Source organism: Cnephaeus nilssonii (assembly GCF_951640355.1).
Source record: "Cnephaeus nilssonii genome assembly, chromosome: 11".
Lineage (NCBI taxonomy): Eukaryota > Metazoa > Chordata > Mammalia > Chiroptera > Vespertilionidae > Cnephaeus > Cnephaeus nilssonii.
The window spans coordinates 56,097,410-56,117,365 of NC_137082.1; the positions used below are offsets into that span (position 1 = coordinate 56,097,410).

The 19,956-nt window shown below is 49.4% G+C and overlaps 1 protein-coding gene and 1 long non-coding RNA gene across 3 annotated transcripts in view; one reads left to right on the plus strand and one right to left on the minus strand.

The window, feature by feature from the left end:
- The window catches only part of LOC307107667, a 63,739-nt gene extending 56,543 nt beyond the window's left edge, over window positions 1-7,196 (plus strand). For both annotated transcript variants that reach the window (XR_013814245.1, XR_013814246.1), the window contains 2 exons: window positions 2,368-2,552; window positions 6,907-7,196. This is a non-coding gene — a long non-coding RNA (uncharacterized lncRNA). The remainder of the gene's footprint in view (window positions 1-2,367; window positions 2,553-6,906) is intronic.
- The window catches only part of COLEC12 (collectin subfamily member 12), a 176,708-nt gene that overhangs the window by 12,862 nt on the left and 143,890 nt on the right, over window positions 1-19,956 (minus strand). The window contains exons 4-8 of the mRNA XM_079785044.1: window positions 17,565-17,663; window positions 15,088-16,134; window positions 8,188-8,676; window positions 7,207-7,343; window positions 3,278-3,387 (exon numbers count right to left, since the gene is read on the minus strand). Coding sequence (XP_079641170.1) covers window positions 3,278-3,387; window positions 7,207-7,343; window positions 8,188-8,676; window positions 15,088-16,134; window positions 17,565-17,663 — 1,882 coding nt within the window. The remainder of the gene's footprint in view (window positions 1-3,277; window positions 3,388-7,206; window positions 7,344-8,187; window positions 8,677-15,087; window positions 16,135-17,564; window positions 17,664-19,956) is intronic.

Genomic DNA, 19,956 nt, shown 5'->3' on the forward strand with positions numbered 1-19,956 from the left:
GGGTTGGTACATATGTCCTCTGGATCGTGGTCCTGGAAGTCCGGTTTTCTTACATAAGTGGAAGAATACCACCTCTCGCTCATACTGCTGGCCACACACTCTGGAAAAGATCCCCCAGGCCAGCATGGAGGCTGGCTCACAGGGGGCACTCCGGGATCATCACTGTTACCATGGGACCTTGGCCAATCGCCAGTCAGGGGGCCGGTGCTGGCCAGGAATGGAGTTTTCACAGGCTTGTGGTGAAAGGAGAAAAATAAGGAGAGAGAGTGTGTGTGTGTGTGTGTGATGGTCAGCAGTCTTTTATTGGAAAGTACTGTAGGTTTCATTTTTTTTTTTCAGTGCTGAGATTTGTGGATAGGTGATTTTTAAAACCCACATCCATAGTTGGCAAATAAAATCTCGGCAGTGTTTGTCAACCTCCAGTCTTTCTTTTGGAATTTTACTGGTGTGTGGACCCGAAGCATCGGGGACCCTGTCTTGGGCACTGCTCTGTGACGTCGCAGATACTGTAGTTCATGCCGTCCTTTTCCTCAATAGCTGGTCCTGTCAGTGAGTCAGGTCATGTGCTGTATAGGAAATAAACCTTGGCTCAGATTTGTGTGTCCCTCAGCCTGCGGCATCCATTCCATGTGACTGTTGCTTCTGTCTGTGTATTCCAGCACCGTCCTTCTCAATCAGCTATCAGCATAACACATGGAGAGGTTTCAAGAGGCAGAGGAGAGAGCCTTTTATCCCTCGTCTATTTCCTCTTTAACAGCAACCACAAAACCCGGAGACAATTTCAAAAGGGCGTGTGAGTGTATGTAAGAAAGGTGAGAGGAAACCTGTGGCAGACGAGCCAGTGTCTCGAGGGTAAAGGTGAGAAGTGTTTTGGGGGGACCTCTGAGAGCCTGACACCCAGTCCCTATGCCAAGGCGTGGCAGAGAACGTTCTTTCTGTCTTCTTTCCAAACTTAGTCTGATATCTGGGCTACTGGGTGCGGCATCTCCATCAGGATACTGTATAACATATAAATGCTACGTAGTATTGTTCTGCTATTACTGACGAGCATGAAAATACTTGGGATTATGACAATAATACCGGGCCGCTAGCAGGTGACATTTCTTGAACTCTCCCCGTGGGCCAAATGCTGTACTAAATGCTTTATGTATATTATCTCACTTAATAGTCACAATACCGACGTGGGTCCTTCCGTGATATTCCTTTCTATATGCGGACACGGAGTTTCGCGTGATTGGGTAGCTCGCACAAGGTCGCACAGCTGAGCGTGCTCGGTCAAGGCCTGGAGCCCGACCATCGGCTCCAGGGCATGTGCGCTCTCCCCTCGCGGCACTGGCTCTCTTTCTAGTTTGTGCAGTGTTTATTATTCTACGTCAAGTTAAATTAGCCTCCAGTTATTGAGGCCTCATGCTATGTCTGCCTAGTTTATTCTTGCTTTTAAAAATTTGATCCTGCGGGTTTTTACACGTATATGTGTTCCTTCGGGTGGAAAATGAGAAGCGCAGTCGGTGCTGTGGCTGGGACGCAGAGCCAAAGCTCGCAGGGGGTTCCAGGGTGGCTGTGGCTGGGGACAGGGTCCCGGGAAGGTGTCTGGTGATGTAATCCTTCTCGGGTCCCAGGTACCAAAGCTGGTGCTCTCCTTCCAAATCATGTAATTCTCACTGGAGCCTGGGGACGAGGAGGAAAGGCCCGCCTTGGGAGAGCTGGCGTAGACAGTCATGTTTCTCCTCAATCCGTTCCATATGCGCCAATCCGTTTGTTTTGTTCTTGGAGGAAGGCTTAAGATTGAATTTCTTAGTGAGTCTAACCCAGACCTTTTTTGCATTTATGGCTGTGAGAAAAGTGGAGGAGACTGATATTTTTTCAGCACCCCTCGGACTCCTTTAAAAAAAAGGTTTTGGCATTCTTACCTGTCAGTCAGATTCACCCTTTCCTTTAATCACCACTGCCTCCCACACCACCCGCAGCCCTGCACTGCTCCGATTTTAGATGCCAACTCTCAACCGTTTGAGCCTCCCGAAGCGCACCTCAGCCATGCTGGGCACTCTCCTCCAGCTGACGGCCAAGTTCCCGGGACCAGGGTGTGGTGCCACTTCCTCTCCCCAAGGACAGGTGCAGAGAGGAGCAGACAGGATGTCTGTGAGGCCAGGCCGAGGCTCATCTTCAGCCCACCTAAAACCTTCAAGTGTTCCACCTTGACTTTTGGGCCCTCTCGTTTTTTAAAGACATGGCCTTATTCTGGTCATCTGTATCTTCCAATCGTGTTTTCACATGGAGGACTTAAAAGTACAGAGAAGCCTCTGTCAGCCCATGTACCTGTGGCCTCTCCACCACCTCTGACCCACTCCTGCTCCTCGACTCCTCCAGGTCCGGCCTCAATGCCCGTGACACCGCCTGAGACCTGGAACGCCCTTGCTTTCTCCTCTCCTGCTGCCATGGATGCTGCAGTCTCCTCCACGCTCGGGACATGCTCCTGAAGCTGAGATGCCCTCACCCCTATGGGCACCTACGGGCCCGTCTTCTCTGTCTCCAGCAAAGGAAAGGATTCAGAGGTGGGTTTTTAGAAATTCTGCTCCATTTGGTACAGTTTATTGTACATTTCTACATCCATTAGACTCTAATGATTAGAGGCAAAGCAGGACTAGGAAGAAGTGAAATTTAAAGTGGCACGAAGTTATCGTCAGACCTTTGGGCAGGATTAGGGACGGTGGACACCTGGGGTAGGTAGGCAGCTGGTGGAGAGGTCTGGGCCTCAGAGCTCTGAGAAGGTGCTGTGACATGCTTGCATTCTTCAGAGAACCCAAGTCACATCGGACCACACGAGGGAATCTTCAAACCTTTAGGAGACGGTTATCCCACAAACACCTTTGTTTAGAGTACACTTGAACTTCCCGTATAAACTTGCAGTTCATAATCATGCTCTGGACAGAAGCCCAACCAGATAAGGGGTGAACTCTGAATGTGCCTGAGGTCGTCTGGGCTCCCTTCTCCTTCATAGCAGCATTTAAAGAGAACATCACAGCTACAAGTGTGTTTTTTGTGAGTCACAGAAATGAAAAAAGTTCACTCCCTAAAAAGAAAAATCCTACTTTATAGCATATATCGTCCCAACCACAATTTCCCTTCATAGAAATGCACAACTGGTACCAGGAACGTCAGTGTGAAGCGTGTCTAGGACATAGAGTTGTTAAGGAAGAAATTGTAGGAAGTCAGGCAAGAGGTGAAAAACCGAACAGCGCGAGTCTGACCACCGGTCTGGAGGTTTCTGAGCACTCACTTGTACTCTAGGGGCGTCCCATCCAGCCACTTCCACTCGTTTTCATGCTCCGAGTCCGTGAGGCCGATCCAGTGGCTCTCTCTCCCCACCATCTGCTTTTTTATCCATTGCTGAGCAATAAACCAGAGACGGTGCGTTAGTATTTCTTGGAACAGATGTCTGTGGGGTTTCTCCCCCAACATTTAGAAAATAAGGATAATTTAAAAGAGGATCTGTGTCAGCACATTACTCTGCTTTTGCTGTACTCCTTTTTATTGTACTTTTGTTTTGCACTGTCTTGGGGGGCTTTGACAGTTTCCCTCTTATCCTATACTGGAGGCCCAGTGCACAAATTTGTGCATAGGTGGGGTCCGGCTGGCCCGCTCCAATCAGGGCCGATAGGGCCAGACCGGCTGGGGGAGGGGCCGTGGGTGGTTGGCTGGCTGGCCCTGCCCCCTGGTTGAACTCCCAGTTAAGGGGACAATTTGCATATTAGCCTTTTATTATACCTACTAGTAGCCCGTTTGCATGAAAATTCGTGCAATAGACCTTCATTCACCTGGCTGCCTGCACCAGTTTTCTGCCGGCACCAGGGACCCAGGCCTTGGCTGTGGCCACCGCCTTCTGCCTTTTTCAGGGTCGGGGCTTGGCCCCGGGCGGTGGCCTTGGGCTCGGCGGCACCCAACATCCTTGCTAAGGATCGCAGGAGCCGACCCCCAGTGGTTTCTGCGATCCATGCAGGCTGCCCACTGGTGCCCAAGGCCGGGAAAGCCTCCACCCCAGGCTTTCCTGGCCTTGGGCTCGCTGCACCCAGCCTCCCTGCTACCGATCACAGGAGCCAACCCCCAGTGGTTTCCTGCGATCGGTGCAGGCTCCCCGCTGGTGCCCAAGGACCGGAAAGCCTCGGCCCCTGGGACCCCCGGGAGCGGCGGGAGGGGCCGGCCACGCCCCCCCCAGGTGTCCGATCGACCCCCGGGACCCCTGGGAGGGGCGGGAGGGGCCGGCCACGCCCCCCCAGGTGTCCGATGGACCCCCGAGAGGGGCGGGAGGGGCCGGCCACGCCCCCCCAAGTGGCCGATCGACCCCCGGACCACCGGGAGGGGCGGGAGGGGCCCGGCCATGCCCCCCCAGGTGGCCGATCGACCCCCGGAACCCCCGGGAGGGCCGGGAGGGGCCGGGCCACGCCCCCCCTGGTGGCCAATCACCCCCAGGACCCCCGGGAGGGGCAGGAGGGGCCTGGCCACGCCCCCCAGGTGGCCTATCGCCCCCCGGGACCCCCGGGAGGGGTGGGAGGGGCCCGGCCACGCCCCCGGGTGGCCGATCGCCCCGGGACCCCCGGGAGGGGCGGCATGGGCCCGGCCACGCCCCCCGGGGTGCCGATGGCCCCAGGCACCCCCGGGAGCGGCGGCATGGGTCCGGCCACGCCCCCCCGGGTGCCGATGGGCCCGGCCACGCTCCCCCGGGGTGCTGATCGCCCCAGGCACCCCAGGGAGTGGCGGCATGGGCCTGGTCACGCCCCCCAGGGTGCTGATCGCCCCAGGCACCCCGGGGAGTGGCGGCATGGGTCCGGCCATGCTCCCCCGGGGTGCCGATCGCCCCAGGCACGCCGGGGAGCGGCGGCATGGGCCCGGCCACGCCCCCCAGGGGTGCCGATCGCCCCAGGCACCCCGGGGAGTGGCAGCATGGGCCCGGCCACGCTCCCCCGGGGTGCCGATCGCCCCAGGCACGCCGGGGAGCGGCGGCATGGGCCCGGCCACGCCCCCCAGGGGTGCCGATCGCCCCAGGCACCCCGGGGAGTGGCAGCATGGGCCCGGCCACGCCCCCCGGGGGTGCCGATCGCCCAGGCACCCCCGGGAGCGGCGGCATGGGCCCGGCCACTGGGCACCGCCATCTTGATCTTCTCAAAGGCGGACATGCCACCCGGAGTCCCGCCCCCAGCCTCCTGCCAGCCCAATCGTGGGCATAGCGGAGGTGCGGTCAATTTGCATGTTTCTCTATTATAAGGTAAGATACTAATAAAAGGATAATATCCTAATTAGACCAGGAGACCTTCTGGACAAAGCCATGGTGGCAGGGCCGAGGCAGAGGTGGTTAGGGGCGATCAGGCCAGGAGGGGAGGGCAGTTGGGGGTGGTCAGGCCAGGCGGGGGGCAGTTGGCGGTGAGCAGGCCAGCAGGCAGAGTGGTTAGGGGTGATCAGGCAGGTAGGTGAGTGGTTAGGAGCCAGTGGTCCCAGATTGCGAGAGGGATGTCCGACTGCCGGTTTAGGCCCAATCCCTGGGATCGGGCTTAAACCGGCAGTCGGACATGCCCCAAGGGGTCCCAGATTGGAGAGGGTGCAGGCAGGGCTGAAGGATACCCCCCCATGCATGAATTTCGTGCACCGGGCCACTAGTAGGATAATAAAAGGCTATTATGCAAATAGACCGAATGGTGGAACAACCAAACTGGTTGCTATGACGTGCACCGACCACCAAGGGGCGTGTGTGGAACATTCTGGGCGTTGGCCGCGGCGGGATGGTGGAGCAGGTGAACGTGAGCACCAGACCAAGGTAGTGGGGTGGTTACTGAAAATTCTTTGCTCCCGTGCGCTGCACTCCCGCCCGACGCTCACACCTGCTGCTGGTTCCAGCCCCGCTCGCACCTGACGGCTTCTCCACCGCCCCCTGCTCCTGAGGGGCAATTGGGGCAGCAGCCGCCGCTCGCATCCGCTGATGGCACCGGCCCCAATTGCTCCGCGCCGTCAGCAGGTGCGAGCAGGTCTGGCGCTTTCAGCGCGTGGGAACAGCGGTGGCAGGAACAGGGCTGCCAGCAGACAGGGGACCGGGGGCCATGCAGGAGGGGCCAGGTGGGGCGCCGAGAATGGGCTGAGACTCACCCCTGTGCCCACTGCAGCAATGCAGCCCACAGATTCAAGGTGCACGAATTCATGCATTGGGCCCCTAGTAAACTCCTAAGTGATATTTCAGCGATGCTCTTCCTCCTCTAACTCATCTAGACCACTCAGTGAGTTCAGCCAGCTCCATCTCCTTCGATCACCCACCCCTCCTGTGTCTGTCTATAATAGCAACAGCCATGGCATCATGGAGCTCTTTCCGTGAGCCAGATGCCACATCCAGTGTGTCATATGCAACGCGTCTTTATGTCTTACAACAACCTACGTAATAAAGATAAGCGGCTGAGCTGGGATTGGGCCCAGCTCTGTATATCCTAAAGCCCAGGCACCTGATTATATGCTCATTCCCAGTCAGTTACTATGGGAAGCGTCTGTTTTCCGGGTGGTGTTTGCTGGAGATACTTAGGGAAAAGGAAGGAGGCCACTGGAACAGTGTGGCACCGAAGAAAGAGCATCGGCATTGCCAGATGGACCTCGCTTTCAGGCTCAGCTCTGCATTTATTTGCCATCCCATGACTAAATCATTTAAACCTTATGAGGCCTCAGGAGGGTTGTTGTGAAGTTTAAAGGAGAAAATGGCTTGCATGGTGCCTGGCACACAGTAAGGGCCTACTGAGTGCTCACCATCACTAGCTCGTGTGGGCTCTGTCCCTACGGCCTTGTCTGCTCTTCCTGACCCTGCTGGGGCCACCTGTCTGGTCCCTTACACCTCACTCTACCCCTACGGTGCTCATGCCTTTGCCTCTCTCTCTTCAGGTGCCCGGTGCCAGCCCGCAGGCTTCTCTTCTGCGTTACTGCTCTTGACAGCCACCAGGAGGAGACACACGTCTCCCAGGATGGACAGCAATCTTCCAGGTGGAAGCAGGAGGATACAATTCCCATGCCAGAAATGCTTCTTGTCACTGGATAAAGCCCAAATCTCCATAATACAGCCTTCTGTTTCTATGCGACCACGAATTCTTGATATCTTTGACTCCCCAGTAAGCATGCAATTTCCAAATGTAAACTATCCCTAAATTATAGTTTTCCCCAACTCTAAGTATGCTGCAAACATACCTGTTCCTCTCTTGTGTTTATGAAAACGAGATGTGAAGACTTGTCTTCACAGAAAAGTTTCGCATCCTCAAAAATTTCTTTCTCGACCGAAAAATAGTAGCATTTGTCTGTGAAGTTCTTCCAGTGAGGCGGGCAGCCTAGGAGTGCAAAGGTTCGAAACACTGATTAAAAACAAAACAGGACCCCACCTGCCCGGCCCCGGTCCCCTGTCTGCTGGCAGCTGTGTGCTCACAGGCCACAGCCCCGGCCCTCCTTCCCTCGCAGGCCAGGAGCAGCCTGTGTCCGCGTGCGGAGCCCGGACATGCTGGGAGCAAGGACAAGTACAGGGAGCTGCAATTACGGTTTAAACTACATAATCTGGAAAATATCTGGGCTTTGTTCTTCTGCATCCAGATTAGTCCTTACAATGACAGAAACAACAGCCAAAGGCAGTGCAGGCACAGGAGTCATATGGAACCTATAGACAACCGCATGGGAGAACCCGGAACCTAATCGGGCTCACAGAACAGCAAAGATGACCTGAGTTGTACTGAAGGAAATCAAGTGGAATCGGGTGTAGGTCAAAGGAGAGAAAAATAGGCTTGGTTACAAACCCAGCATTTAAGATTTTACCAAAGGTTTAATTATGAAAAGGGCTAGAAGTCACCATAATACCTTCACGGAAGACATGAAATCTGGGCTTCAGTAACAGAAAGTCCCGCCTGCACGTTAAGTGAGGGACGTCTGTCCCCAGGGGAAGGGCATAAAGTGAGGACGGGATGGGTCGGGAGTGGCCAGCCTTGGACTTTGATGAAGGAAATGTCTGGGGACAAGTTTGTCCCTGAGGGCCGACTCAGTTAAATAAACAAGGGCTAGAGAACCTGTCATGTCTACACGCGCCTGTGAGAGAGCAGAGCCCCGTGCCTCCCCCGTGGGTGTGGGGGGAGCATGGAGGGCACACGCTGCCCCTGTCCCCTGGTGCCAGGGCGGGCTCAGACTTACCATTGGCCTCAGGTGCTGTGGTTGGCTCGTTCTGCAGGGCCAGGGGCACTGCTGCTCCTGATGGGCCTGGAGGGCCAGGGGGGCCCTTGGGGCCTGGCATGCCTGGCACCCCAGGCAAGCCCGGCAGCCCCCGCGGTCCAGGCACCCCGGGCTCCCCCACGGTGCCCTGTAGTCCCTGGAAGCCAGGAGGGCCCTGGGGGCCGGGGAGTCCGTCCTTGCCTGGTGGGCCTTGAGGGCCTGGGTCCCCATTGGGTCCTTGAGGGCCGGGCTTCCCTGGAGACCCCCGGGAGCCTTTGGCGCCCTGAGAGCCTTTGGAGCCTTTGCTGCCTCGCTCTCCAGGGGGGCCGACCGGCCCAATGGGGCCCCTCTCACCGGCAGGGCCGGGCGGACCAGGCTCCCCTTTCTCTCCCTTCTGTCCCTTGTTGCCAGTGGGACCAGGGGGGCCCTGCGCACCTCTGTCACCTTTCGGACCCCGGGGACCAGGAGGACCTAAAACAAAAATATAAATGGCACAACATGAAATCCATTGTAAGTGACAGTGACAATTTCATCCTTTTATAAAACTTCCAATTTAAAAAGATCTAGACATACAAAATATATACATTAAGGATTGCTTACTGTTTTACCATACTATTGTTGACAGTATTTTTTTTTTCTTTTTTAACAGAAATGTTTCTTTCTAAGCTCCCCCCTCCCGCTCCAAGCATTCAGAGTAGCTCTTAGGCCAGTGATGGGCAACCTTTTGAGCCTGGTGTGTCAAACTTCGCCAAAAAACTGAGCATAACTCGGGTAGTGTGTCACTTTGAGGAAAAAAACATTATTTCGCAAATGTTTCATCCTCAGGAGCAGCAAATGTTTCATCCTCGGCATGCGGCCGCTGTCATCAGAAATGGCTACGCATGTCAGTGCTGACACGCGTGTCATAGGTTCGCCATCACTGTCTTAGGCACACAACTTTCTGGTACTCGCTGAGGTTGTAGGGGAAGGGACAACTTCATGCAGCAGCATCAGCACGACTCCCACCATCGAACTGGGTTCTCCTAGTCCACTGGGACCATGTGTCACCAGCAAAAACTGGGCAGCTTGGGATCAAGATTCCCTCCCACTTATTTTCTCTTTTTTCCACTTATTGGACAAATATTTATTAATGACCTGTTATATGACAAGCACCATATAAGGTATTGTGGGATACCTAAATAGTTGAATTAGAAAAAAAAATGCTATCATGTGTTGAGGGGTACTGTCCTGATAACCACACCAGAGAGGCTCTTCCTCTGTTGCATCCACCTGGTGTGCCTGTCCTCTTCACCGGTGCTGCAGGAACCCTGCTGTCCTGAGGGCTGAGCCTTGCTCATCATGGACCAGCTCAGAGACAGGAAGTCTTGGTGGGAAAGTGCTCTCGGGGCCAGGCCTAGGGAGGGTCAGTTTCACTTTTTCCAGTTTGTTAGTCTAATAATGCAAATAGGGAAGGTGGGCAAGAGGGGGAAGCTAGGTGGACCACTGCATTGGCAAGGAAGAGAAGAAAAAAAAGACTCATTTTCTACCAGAAAAAGGAAACAGCAGTTCTCCCTGAAAAAGGCAGGGGGCAGGGCGGGGAGGCAAATACCTGCTCATCTCATAAAGCAGCTCACTTAACGTAGGACTGTCTTAAGTTCTCAGGGTTGACAGGGAACTTCACTCAAACACACCAGGATTCTGTATAGTGAATGACAGTTTTCCAGGCACTTGCACATCCGTTATGCTACCTGACCTTTATGACATATAATTCCCACAGCACATTTGAGGACACTCAGGGCCCGAGGCGCCAAGCTCTTTGTTCAAATCAAGGTTAGAATAAAAACCGCTTTTTTCGTTTGAAGCACTAGATCCATCACAAATAGGTTATCTAAGATAAGGTTTAATATTTATGCTGTGGATAAAATCCTAGCATGCACACGGTCACCAATGTCTCCGTCCACAGCTGCTCAGCCTCAGGAAACCCATCACAGAGCTGCAACAGGAAGCTGGCTCTGCCTTCAGAGGCTGGGCTTTGACAGTGTACTGTAGGTGTCCCATACGTAAGGGGATTGATCATTCATATACTTTGCTCATTAAGACAATACTTGGCTCATTAAAACTTAAAAACTTGCTATTTCTTTTAAAGAAATGACTGAGAAAAAGAGCCAAGCCCATGTTAAAAGTCAGTGCTGGATCCCCGTTAAAAGGAGATTATTCATGCCAGGGATATATCTTCCCCTCCAGGACCTGGGATGCTGGTCTTGTTTTATTAGCATCTGGATGATCCCAGGTTTTTAGGTCTCACTTGAAACTTTTATTGGGTGGTGGTTGAAGTGAAAATAAAATGAAATAAAATGTAAGCTACCTTTAGTGCTTTAAAACCAAAAACACTGGGATAAATGATGTGGGAGTATTTACGAGCTTGTGCAGTAATAACTTGAGTTCAGCCGAGAGAATGGTTGTGCTACATGGGGATGTCCCACACAAGAGCAATGCTGAGATTTGCTTTCAAGGCCAAGTGGGTGGCTCCCTGGCTCAGGATCTGAAATGCCAGGATGCCCGTGTTGCTGGTAAAGCCATCACAAGCTCCCGAAATGCCCGAGTATGAGCCCTGAGCAGCCCCTGTTCGCACTGCCAGCAAAGCCTCCTCATGTTCCCCAGACTCCAGCTGGGAGCCTGGAACACCCGAATCCTGGAACCAAGCAGTTCAGTGAGGACAGAGACTTGAAATCACTGTGCTGTTTCTGCTTTGCAACCAAACTGCAGGCCTGCCCCTGGAATAACTTGCCAATTGGTTTTCCAACATGACTGCTGGTGCTTAACAGAAAGCAGAGAAACCACTTTAGTTCTTAGTGCTAGCAAAAATCTTGGAGACTCAGTTTTAGAACCATGAGTGGTAAGGTTGGAAGAACAGAGGAAAATAGTAATGTAATCCGACGTATCTTTCTTCTCACTTAAAAATCTACTTTGACTGTAATTAAATTAATCAAACACTTATTTAACACCTACAACTTGAAAAAGTCATTTCTGCCTCACTGAGGTGAAATGGAATGCACAAATTAAAAGGAAATTGGCCCTAGCTGGTTTGGCTCAGTGGATAGAGCGTTGGCCTCAGGACTGAAGGGTTCGGGTTCGATGCTGGTCAAGGGCACACGCCCGGGTTGTGGGCTCAATCCCCAGTAGGGGGGCGTGCAGGCGGCAGCCAATCAATGATTCTTTCTCATCACTGATGTTTCTATCTCGCCCTCTCACTTCCTCTCTGAAATCAATAAAAATATATATTAAAGTAAAAAGAAATTTAATAGGTATCATTTGGCAATTATTCTGAAGAAAAGTTTGCTTCTCAATCTCATGTTTAAGACAGGCTTCTGGAGAGTCATGGAAGCTCCCTGTCTATAGAGGAGGGGCATTTAAATTACTGTTTCTTGCCAATTGGCCAGTTTGCTTCTATGCCTTCAAATGCCTGTTCTCCAGGATCCCAGATAAGCAGTCTTCTGAGGAAGTGTATCAAGAAGTGGTGGGGTTGGCCTCCTGCCTGGTCCACTTTGCTTTGTCCCCTATCCTGCAGCCTCCCAAGGTCCAGCTCAAATGCCAAACCCTTACTGAGGCCTTAATCAATTGCTCTCCTGAAAAGAAACTCTTGCATCTCAACCTCCCTGAATAGGTCATCTGTTCCGAGTCGTCGCAGGGCAGCAGGGTGTCATTGGAGGCAAAGGCCTAGGAGCTTGACAGACCTGAGTTTAGCACAGTCTGCCATTTACTAGCTCCTTGACCTTAGGTAAGTTACTCAGGCTCTCTGGGCCTCCGTTCCCTCCCCTGCAGTGGGAGTGCTGATCATTCTTAGCTTAAAGAGATGTAACAATGAAAGCAGACAATTTATCCAAGTGCTCAGCAGCGTGACTGGCATATCACAGACACTCAATAAACATGGATTTAAAAATGAGTGAAAGCTGGCTGTTGGTGACACCTGAGACTGATTCCAGGGCTGGGCACCAGAGAGCCAGCAGTAATTGGACCCAACTCAATGTTAACCCTGTCTGTACAATTTCATTCTTTGTGCACATAAAACTACTGTTCTCTACTGTGATAGGTTGGCTAGTGCTACAGTAGAAGGGAATCTTGGATAGGAACTGAACTTGGGTATGAATATTAGCTAACCCCCTGCCAGTGCTTTATTGACATTATGGCATTAAGTCCTCATGAGTCTAAAAGGTAGACACAGGTGGGGAAATAGAGGCACAGAGAGGATGAGGAACTTGGTACTTGCACCCAGGTCTATCCCATTCCAGAGCTCCTGTTCTCACCCACTAACTCTCATGCCTCCCCGAGAAGAGCAGATGTGCTAGGAGCTCCTTGGATGTCATTTAAAACCCCTTTTACATGCCCAGCCCGTGTTGCTCAGTGGTTGAGCATAGACCCATGCACAAGGAGTCACCAGTTCGATTCCCGGTCAGAGTGCATGCCGTAGGTTACAGGCTCCATCCCCAGTGGGGATATTTTCTCTTTCCCTCTTCCTTCCTCTCTCAGAAATCAATCAAAACATATTATTTTTTAAAAGGAAAAAAATCCCTTCCACATGATAGCCTTTTAAATCATGCAGACAACTGCCTTGTTCTCCATTAAGCAGCCTCTCTTATAGATTAAAATTCCCAGGTCCCTCAGTCCTTCCTTACAGCTCATGGTTCCTTTTCTAAGTATGCTGGTCTATGAATGTCCCTCTTGAAAGGGGCTCTCCCAAGTATACCATATTCCCCAGGGGTGGTCTTGCCATACTGAATGGAGTTTCATCTCCCTTGTTCTGGATATCACATTTTCATTAATATAGTCAAAGATCACATTAGCTTCCCTGGTAGACACATTAGTTGCTTACTGTCAACGAAAACCCCTTGCTTTCCATGCATATTTCCTCTAAGCCATGCTACCCATTAACATTTGTGTTTGGTTCCATCTACAAGCAGAACTTTACAGATGTTCCCTATTTCATTTTGCTGGCATTGTTTTACAGTTCCATCCTCTCCAGATCATTTTGAATTATGATTCTATCATCCATTAGTTAGTATATACAGTTTCATGTCAACAAGTATTGGATTACCAGGTCATCCATATCCTCACACTAGTCACTGACAAAGCTGTTGAACAGGACCCTGCCATCTGCCATCCAGACCTGCCTCCAGGCGCACAGGGGCCCATTAACTATCACTCTTTATATTCATTCAACCAGTGTGGCAGACACACCCTGGGGTGACCCCCAATGACTCATGCCCTTATGTAATCCCTCCCCCTTGAATGTGGAACCTGATCAACGGATTATGGCAAAGGTGATGGGATGTCACTCCCCTGACTACGTTACATTGTTTAAGACAACATCTGAGCAGACTGGCGGGACACAGACACTATTGCTGGCTTTGAAGAAACTGCAATGTTTTCAGGTAGTCACATGGAATGTGGTGGCCTCTAGGCGCCGAGAGTGGTCTCTGGCTGACGGCCGACCCCCTCCACCACCACCCCCCCTCAAAACCCAGGAACTTCAGTCTTACAGTTTCTGACTTGGAGATAAATTCTGCCAAGAACCCGAGGGAGTGTGGAAATGGATCTTTCCCCAGTTAAGCCTTGGATCAAACTGTAGCTCCTCCATGAGACGGCAGCCTGGTCAGACCCTAAGCAAAGGACCCACCTAACCAGACACCGAACCCACGGAAACTGAGATAAGAAATGGGTGTTATAGTAAGCTTCTGAGTTTGTAGTAATTTGCTATGTAGCACAGAACATACAACTAATAAATCCATCTAACGGTGCTATAATCCAGCACCTATTTCTCCATCTTGTGACTTGTTTTTGTAAGAGGTAGAAGTGAGCAGAAGAAGAAATGGGCTCAGGAAACAGGTTACAGAGGCAATAGAAGGGCTCTTGGAGCTTAGAAGAGAGAGAGGCCAGGAAAATGCTCCTGAAGGAAGGGTGTGGGGCAAGGCCCTGGGTCCTCCATAGAGAGGGTGGAGCCTCTATCTAGTTCTTGGTGAAATCTAGGCATGCTATTTTTCATCGCACTACTTTAATCAAGCTAATAAGCCTGTTAATGTGAAGAAATGTTAGGTTCACCCGCCTTCTTAGTGATCGCATTCTAATGATTGCTGCTTCCCTGAAGGCTCACAAAGTATCCTCTTAATCTCTTCTCCAATCTTTGTTGGGATGGTCATCCTTACATGTTTCTGACACTGAAGGAGTCTCTTAATGATAGCGGTGTGACCTAAAAGAATTACTCTTGCTTCCAAAGAAGTCCAGTTTATAATAGCATTGAAATAGCTAGGCACTAATAAAATACAAATTAACCAATCTTCTATTCAAGAAATATTTGATGGAGCACCTTTGAGCATTGTCTACAAGTTCTTAGTTACACCTCATCTCAAGACATGGAATTCAATTCGCCACCCCACCCCCTTGAGTGAAGGTTGGGCTGAGTCACTCATTCCTAAAGAACAGAATATGGGAGAAGTGATGGTAAGTGACTTCTGAGGCTAGATCATAAAAAAGCATTGTGGCTCTTTTTCTTTCTCTTTCTCTTGGATCACTTGCTCTGGAGGCAACCAGCTATTGTGTGGGGACACGCACGCATTTTCCATAGTGAGGAACTAAGGCCTCCTACCAAGAGTCATGTGAGCCATCTTGGAAGCAGGTGCTCCAGGCCCACTTATGGCTTCAGACAACTGTAGCCCTGGCCAATACCTTGACTACAACCTCGTGACAGATACCGACCCAGAACCACTCAGTCAAGCTGCTCCTGAATTCCTGATCCTCAGAAACTATGAGAAAATAAGCGTTCCTTGTTTTAAATGGCCAAGTTTTCGAGTAATTTGTTATACAGCAATAGACAACGGGTACAAAAATAAATTCAGAATTACCACTCACCTTGTAGTATTGTAAAATTCTTGATGAGCTGACCATGTTTGGAGTCCACAAGCTTCATTTCTTCCATAATCACTGATAAGTTCGCTACTTCAGTGTCTAATCTCGATCTCATCATATCTTGTTGCATCCTGAGAGAAACAGAATCCAAACGGATATTGGCCAGTGTATTATTCAAGGAGGTCAGGTCATCCGTGTGTTTGGTCAGGGTATCTGTGCAAGTGGTCCTGACTTCATTCAGATTGCTGGTCAGCGTCCGCAGGTGGTGGGCTGTGTAACTGATGTTGCTAATGATGTTTACAATATCTGTTTCAAAGAGCTGGAAGCGTTCCTCCAGCTGGCTGAACTTGATGGCTGTTCTGTTCTCCGCGTCCTTGTGTATGTCCTGCAGGTCTTTCAGGTTCTGCTCGTTGGCTTGTGAGGCCGTGGTGATGTTGTCCATCTGACCTGTGAATGAGCTGAGCTGGCTGTTCATATCCTCCAGGGTGTCATTGTTGGCTTTGGCCAAGGCAGAGTTATTGGCAGCCAGCATCTGCAAGCTCTGGACTTTCTCCTTCAACCAATCGGTGTCCTTCTTGGCTTGAAGAAAAACCTGCTGCAGATTTTGGAAGTCGTTCTTGATTCGTTGGATAGCCTGGCTCGTGTCATCCACGGACTGCTGCAGGTTAGTGATGAGGTTCCTCTGCTGCACCTGGGTCAAGTTTAGGTTGTTGAGGTTCATAATGACCACATTATGAGAATACATTTGACTCTGCAGGTTGCCCTGCAGCACGCTGGTATCTTGTTGCAGATTCGTAACATAGCCATTATACGCCTGCAGGGTTTTGTTTACAGTGGTGATGAAGAAAGAGTTATTCTCCAAAGTTTCTTTCAGTTGACTCTGCCTGTCCACCAGTGCATCCCCACTTGCCTGTAACTTCTCCAGCCTATCTTTGTTCTTGGTGGTCTTTTCTGTGATCTCACGAAGCTGTTGTTTAAGATCCAGAATGTCTGATCTGAAGGTGGAGAGTTCTGAATTGGTGCTTACAGCTTTTTCCCCAGTTTGGTCCCCTGAAATAAGATATGTTTGTTACTTAGATTGGTGATACGGAGAAGTGTTCAGGTGAGGTCAAAGATTCTAAAGAGACTTAACTAGTATGCCTTGTGGTTTAGATATGAAACCTGTGGTATACGCAGACTGCTCTGCATTAGTAAAATCCACATATCTATTTTAAAATTAAATGTATTGGGGTGACATTGGTAAATAAAATTATATGGGTTTCAAGTGTAGCCACAAATATATCAAAACTAGAGGCCTGGTGCACGAATTCGTGCACCAGTGGGGTCCCTCGGCCTGGCCCGAGGGATCGGGCTGAAACCAGCTCTCCAACATTCCCCGAGGGGTCTGGGATTGTAAGAGGGTGCAGGCCAGGCCAAGGGAACCCATCGGGGCCAGGGAGGGATGCAGGAGGTTGGCCAGCCAGGGAGGGACCGTGAGAGGGCTCCAGGGTGTGTCTAACCCATCTCGCTCAGTCCCGATTGGCTGTACACCAGCAGCAAGCTCACCTACTGGTCAGAGCATCTGCCCCCTGGTGGTGAGTGCACATCATAGCGAGTGGTTGAGCGGCCTTAGCATATCATTAGCATATTATGCTTTGATTGGTTGAACTGCCACCCGGTCGACCAGACACTTAGCATATTATGCTTTTATTATATGGGATTATATGGGATTGGTTCCTGGGGACCTGGAAAGGGTGCTAAGACCAGGACTTTTTTTTTTAAAAAAAGGGAATGAGTATTTACCTGACTCTAGACCAGTGGTCAGCAAACTGCGGCTTACGAGCCACATGTGGCTCTTTGGCCCCTTGAGTGTGGCTCTTCCACAAAATACCACGGCCTGGGCGAGTCTATTTTGAAGAAGTGGCGTTACAAGAAGTTTAAAAAATTTGGCTCTCAAAAGAAATTTCAATCGTTGTACTGTTGATATTTGGCTCTGTTGACTAATGAGTTTGCCGACCACTGCTCTAGCCCATCAGGCAGCGTGTCAGAAGGGAATAACCTATTGTTTGTTAAAGTCACCAAAATTCCTTTTTTAAAAATGAAAACAAAAATCAAAGGATAGAATAGGCTAGAATCATTTATTTTTAAAATTAATCTCTGTAATTCTTCAATGCAGAGATTCTTCTATAATTCAAATAGGAATTTACTGAGCATTTTATAAATGAGCTTTGTATTTGTGGTTCTTTCTGATCAGGATTGGCCTTCAGATATTTTGGGCACATAATAGTGTTCTTTGGGGGATTCAACTCCGAAATTGGCCCTTATTTTTAAAATTAAAAGTCTGAATTAAATCATGAGGAAAGATTCAACACACAATACAAAAACTTCATGTCCTTTCGGGTGAATGTGAGTTTATATTAGCATCATTCTAAAAAGCTGTGGTCATTTATAAAAGTGGAGTCAGGGGATTTGACCTTGTGGTTCACTCTCAAACAGATTACCTAATTTTTTCAGGTCGCTTTCCACTGCTGTGAGCTTGTCATCATAGGTTTGGCGAGATGTCTCCATGCCCCCTGTCACATTGTCCATTTTCTCTACAACTAAGATTGGGAAATCAATTCATTAGTACACATATCTGATTAAATATTATTTTTCAGTTTCAACAAGAGAGCATTTCATTACAGAATAAAGGAAACAGACTGAAACAAAGAGTATAAATGAAATCAAATACTGTATGAGGAAAACGCCATTCTTTCAGAAAAGTGAGTTACTTATCTTAAAACCCAGTGGCAATTTACTTGCAAGCCTGAGAATTGTATGATTTTAATTCTTCTCGTGATTTGGTATTGCTGTAGTAGTTTTAGAAATTGTTTGAAACTGATTTGTAAATTTTTATGTATTTATACAAGTCCTCTACCTGGATTGTTTCCTAGATAGATGGTCTCTGACTCTATGATGGTGCGAAAGTGATATGCACTCAGTAGAAACTGTACTTAGAATTTTGGTCTTTCCTGGGCCAGCAATATGTGGTAAGATAGCTCATGATGCTGCTATGGCTCCCAGCCAGCCATGAACTCTCCAGGATAAACAGCCAGTACTGCACAGCGTACTCATTGTGTTAGAGGATTTTGCCCAAGCGTAAGCTGATGTAAGTGGTCTGAGCAGGTGTAAAGTACATAAGGCGTATTAAATGCATTTCCAACTTTTGATGGGCTTATCCGGATGTAACGCGATCTTCATAAGTCGAGGAGCACCTTTAATTTCCATAACACTGGGATCATTACTCATCATACTCCCAACCACCTCTGGCAGGTAGGACTCAAGTAGCAGGAGATTTCATGGCAAAGAACACCTAGCTCATTTATACAAAGTCTTCATAGAAGAGATGCAAAATCCAGAGTTTTTGCCACTTTCTGTCTTGAGTTCCACCACTGAGACCTGAAAACCTGCTTCCCTTTCGTGACGAGTGAATCTGTACTTTATCAATTCCCACTTTGATGCCCAAATTTACAAAGAAGACCTTTTAAAAAGCATTCTCTTCATGACACATGATAGGGAAAGTTAGTGATGCAGTGTTAAATAAAAGCTTCTGTTATTATTCTTTCTCAGGAGGCAGTAACTCTCTATGGTTATGAATACAAGTTTATCTTTCTATAATGTCTAATAAGAAAGGACTTCTCTGAAAGTGACACCTGTGAGATCCAACGTCTAGCAACTTAGGATGAAGTCTTCTTGCCCTCAACAGCTTTTTAAAATAACAACTTTATTTTTTAAGCATGACTATCCTTTGTATATTAATTGTGAGCCAATGGGTCCAGTTCATTTTATTCATCAAGTGTTCCACCCACACACGATTGTGTGAGAGGATTCTCCTGGTTTATATCAGGAAGTAGAAGCACAATCCCATGTGTCTGAATGACCTAACGTGAAACGGCTCCCTGGCTCCTGGCACCTTCCCCGGAGAAGCCTGTTGAGCTGTCCCTGAAGCTTCTACAGTCTGGCCATAATGACATGTGTACACTGCACCAAATGCTCTTCCTCACCCTCGCCTTTCCACGTGTCCTTCTTTCCACCTAGAATGTTCTTCCCTGGCCTCTTCACCAAGCTAAGACCTACTTGCTCTTCAAGACTCAGCTCAATGCCTGTGGGAGAGCTTTGCTGAATTTCCTTGGCCGGCAGTCCCTTGTTTATTACAGAACTTACTTGACTGTGTTGTCCTGGCTTGTTTACTGCAAGATCCTTGAAGGCAGGAACATTTGTATCCAGTTTTATCTCCAGCTCTTAGCTCAATGTGTGGTACTTATAGGTGTTCAACTCATATTTACGTATGCCATTTACTTAAATAAATGAGTGTCTGCCTGCTGACTGCTGAGGCCTGTGAAGAACTGGCTGGGCTGGAGGTCATGCAAACAAATGTACAAACCACCCAAACCCGGGAAGCCTCAGCACTGGCAAAGAGTATGACATCTAGTTGAATAATTACTGTTTTTTTAAATGACTGTATGGACAGAGAGGTATAGTTATGATAATCTGCACCTTAGGGTTGTCTGATGGGCATCCATACTCCTAATCCCTGGAAACTCTGAACAACAAAATGTTTCCTCTGCATTTTAGCAAAGCTAAACTGTTAAAAAATAAAACAGGGACTGTTTATAAGTTTAGGTTCAGTTCTGATCCTCAAATCAAAACATATGCCTCCGTCTGTCCTCAAACCACACACAGGATCTTAAGTCCTGCCTTTTTTTTTTTTCCTGGAAGCCAAAGAAACCTCTAAATATGCTGACAGGCAGTCATTTTCTAGCCTCTCCAATTTTTCTTCCATTTTAGTTTTTAAAAACACAGAACTGTCACAGACAGATAATGCAGATTCCCGTAGAATAAAAATACATGTTC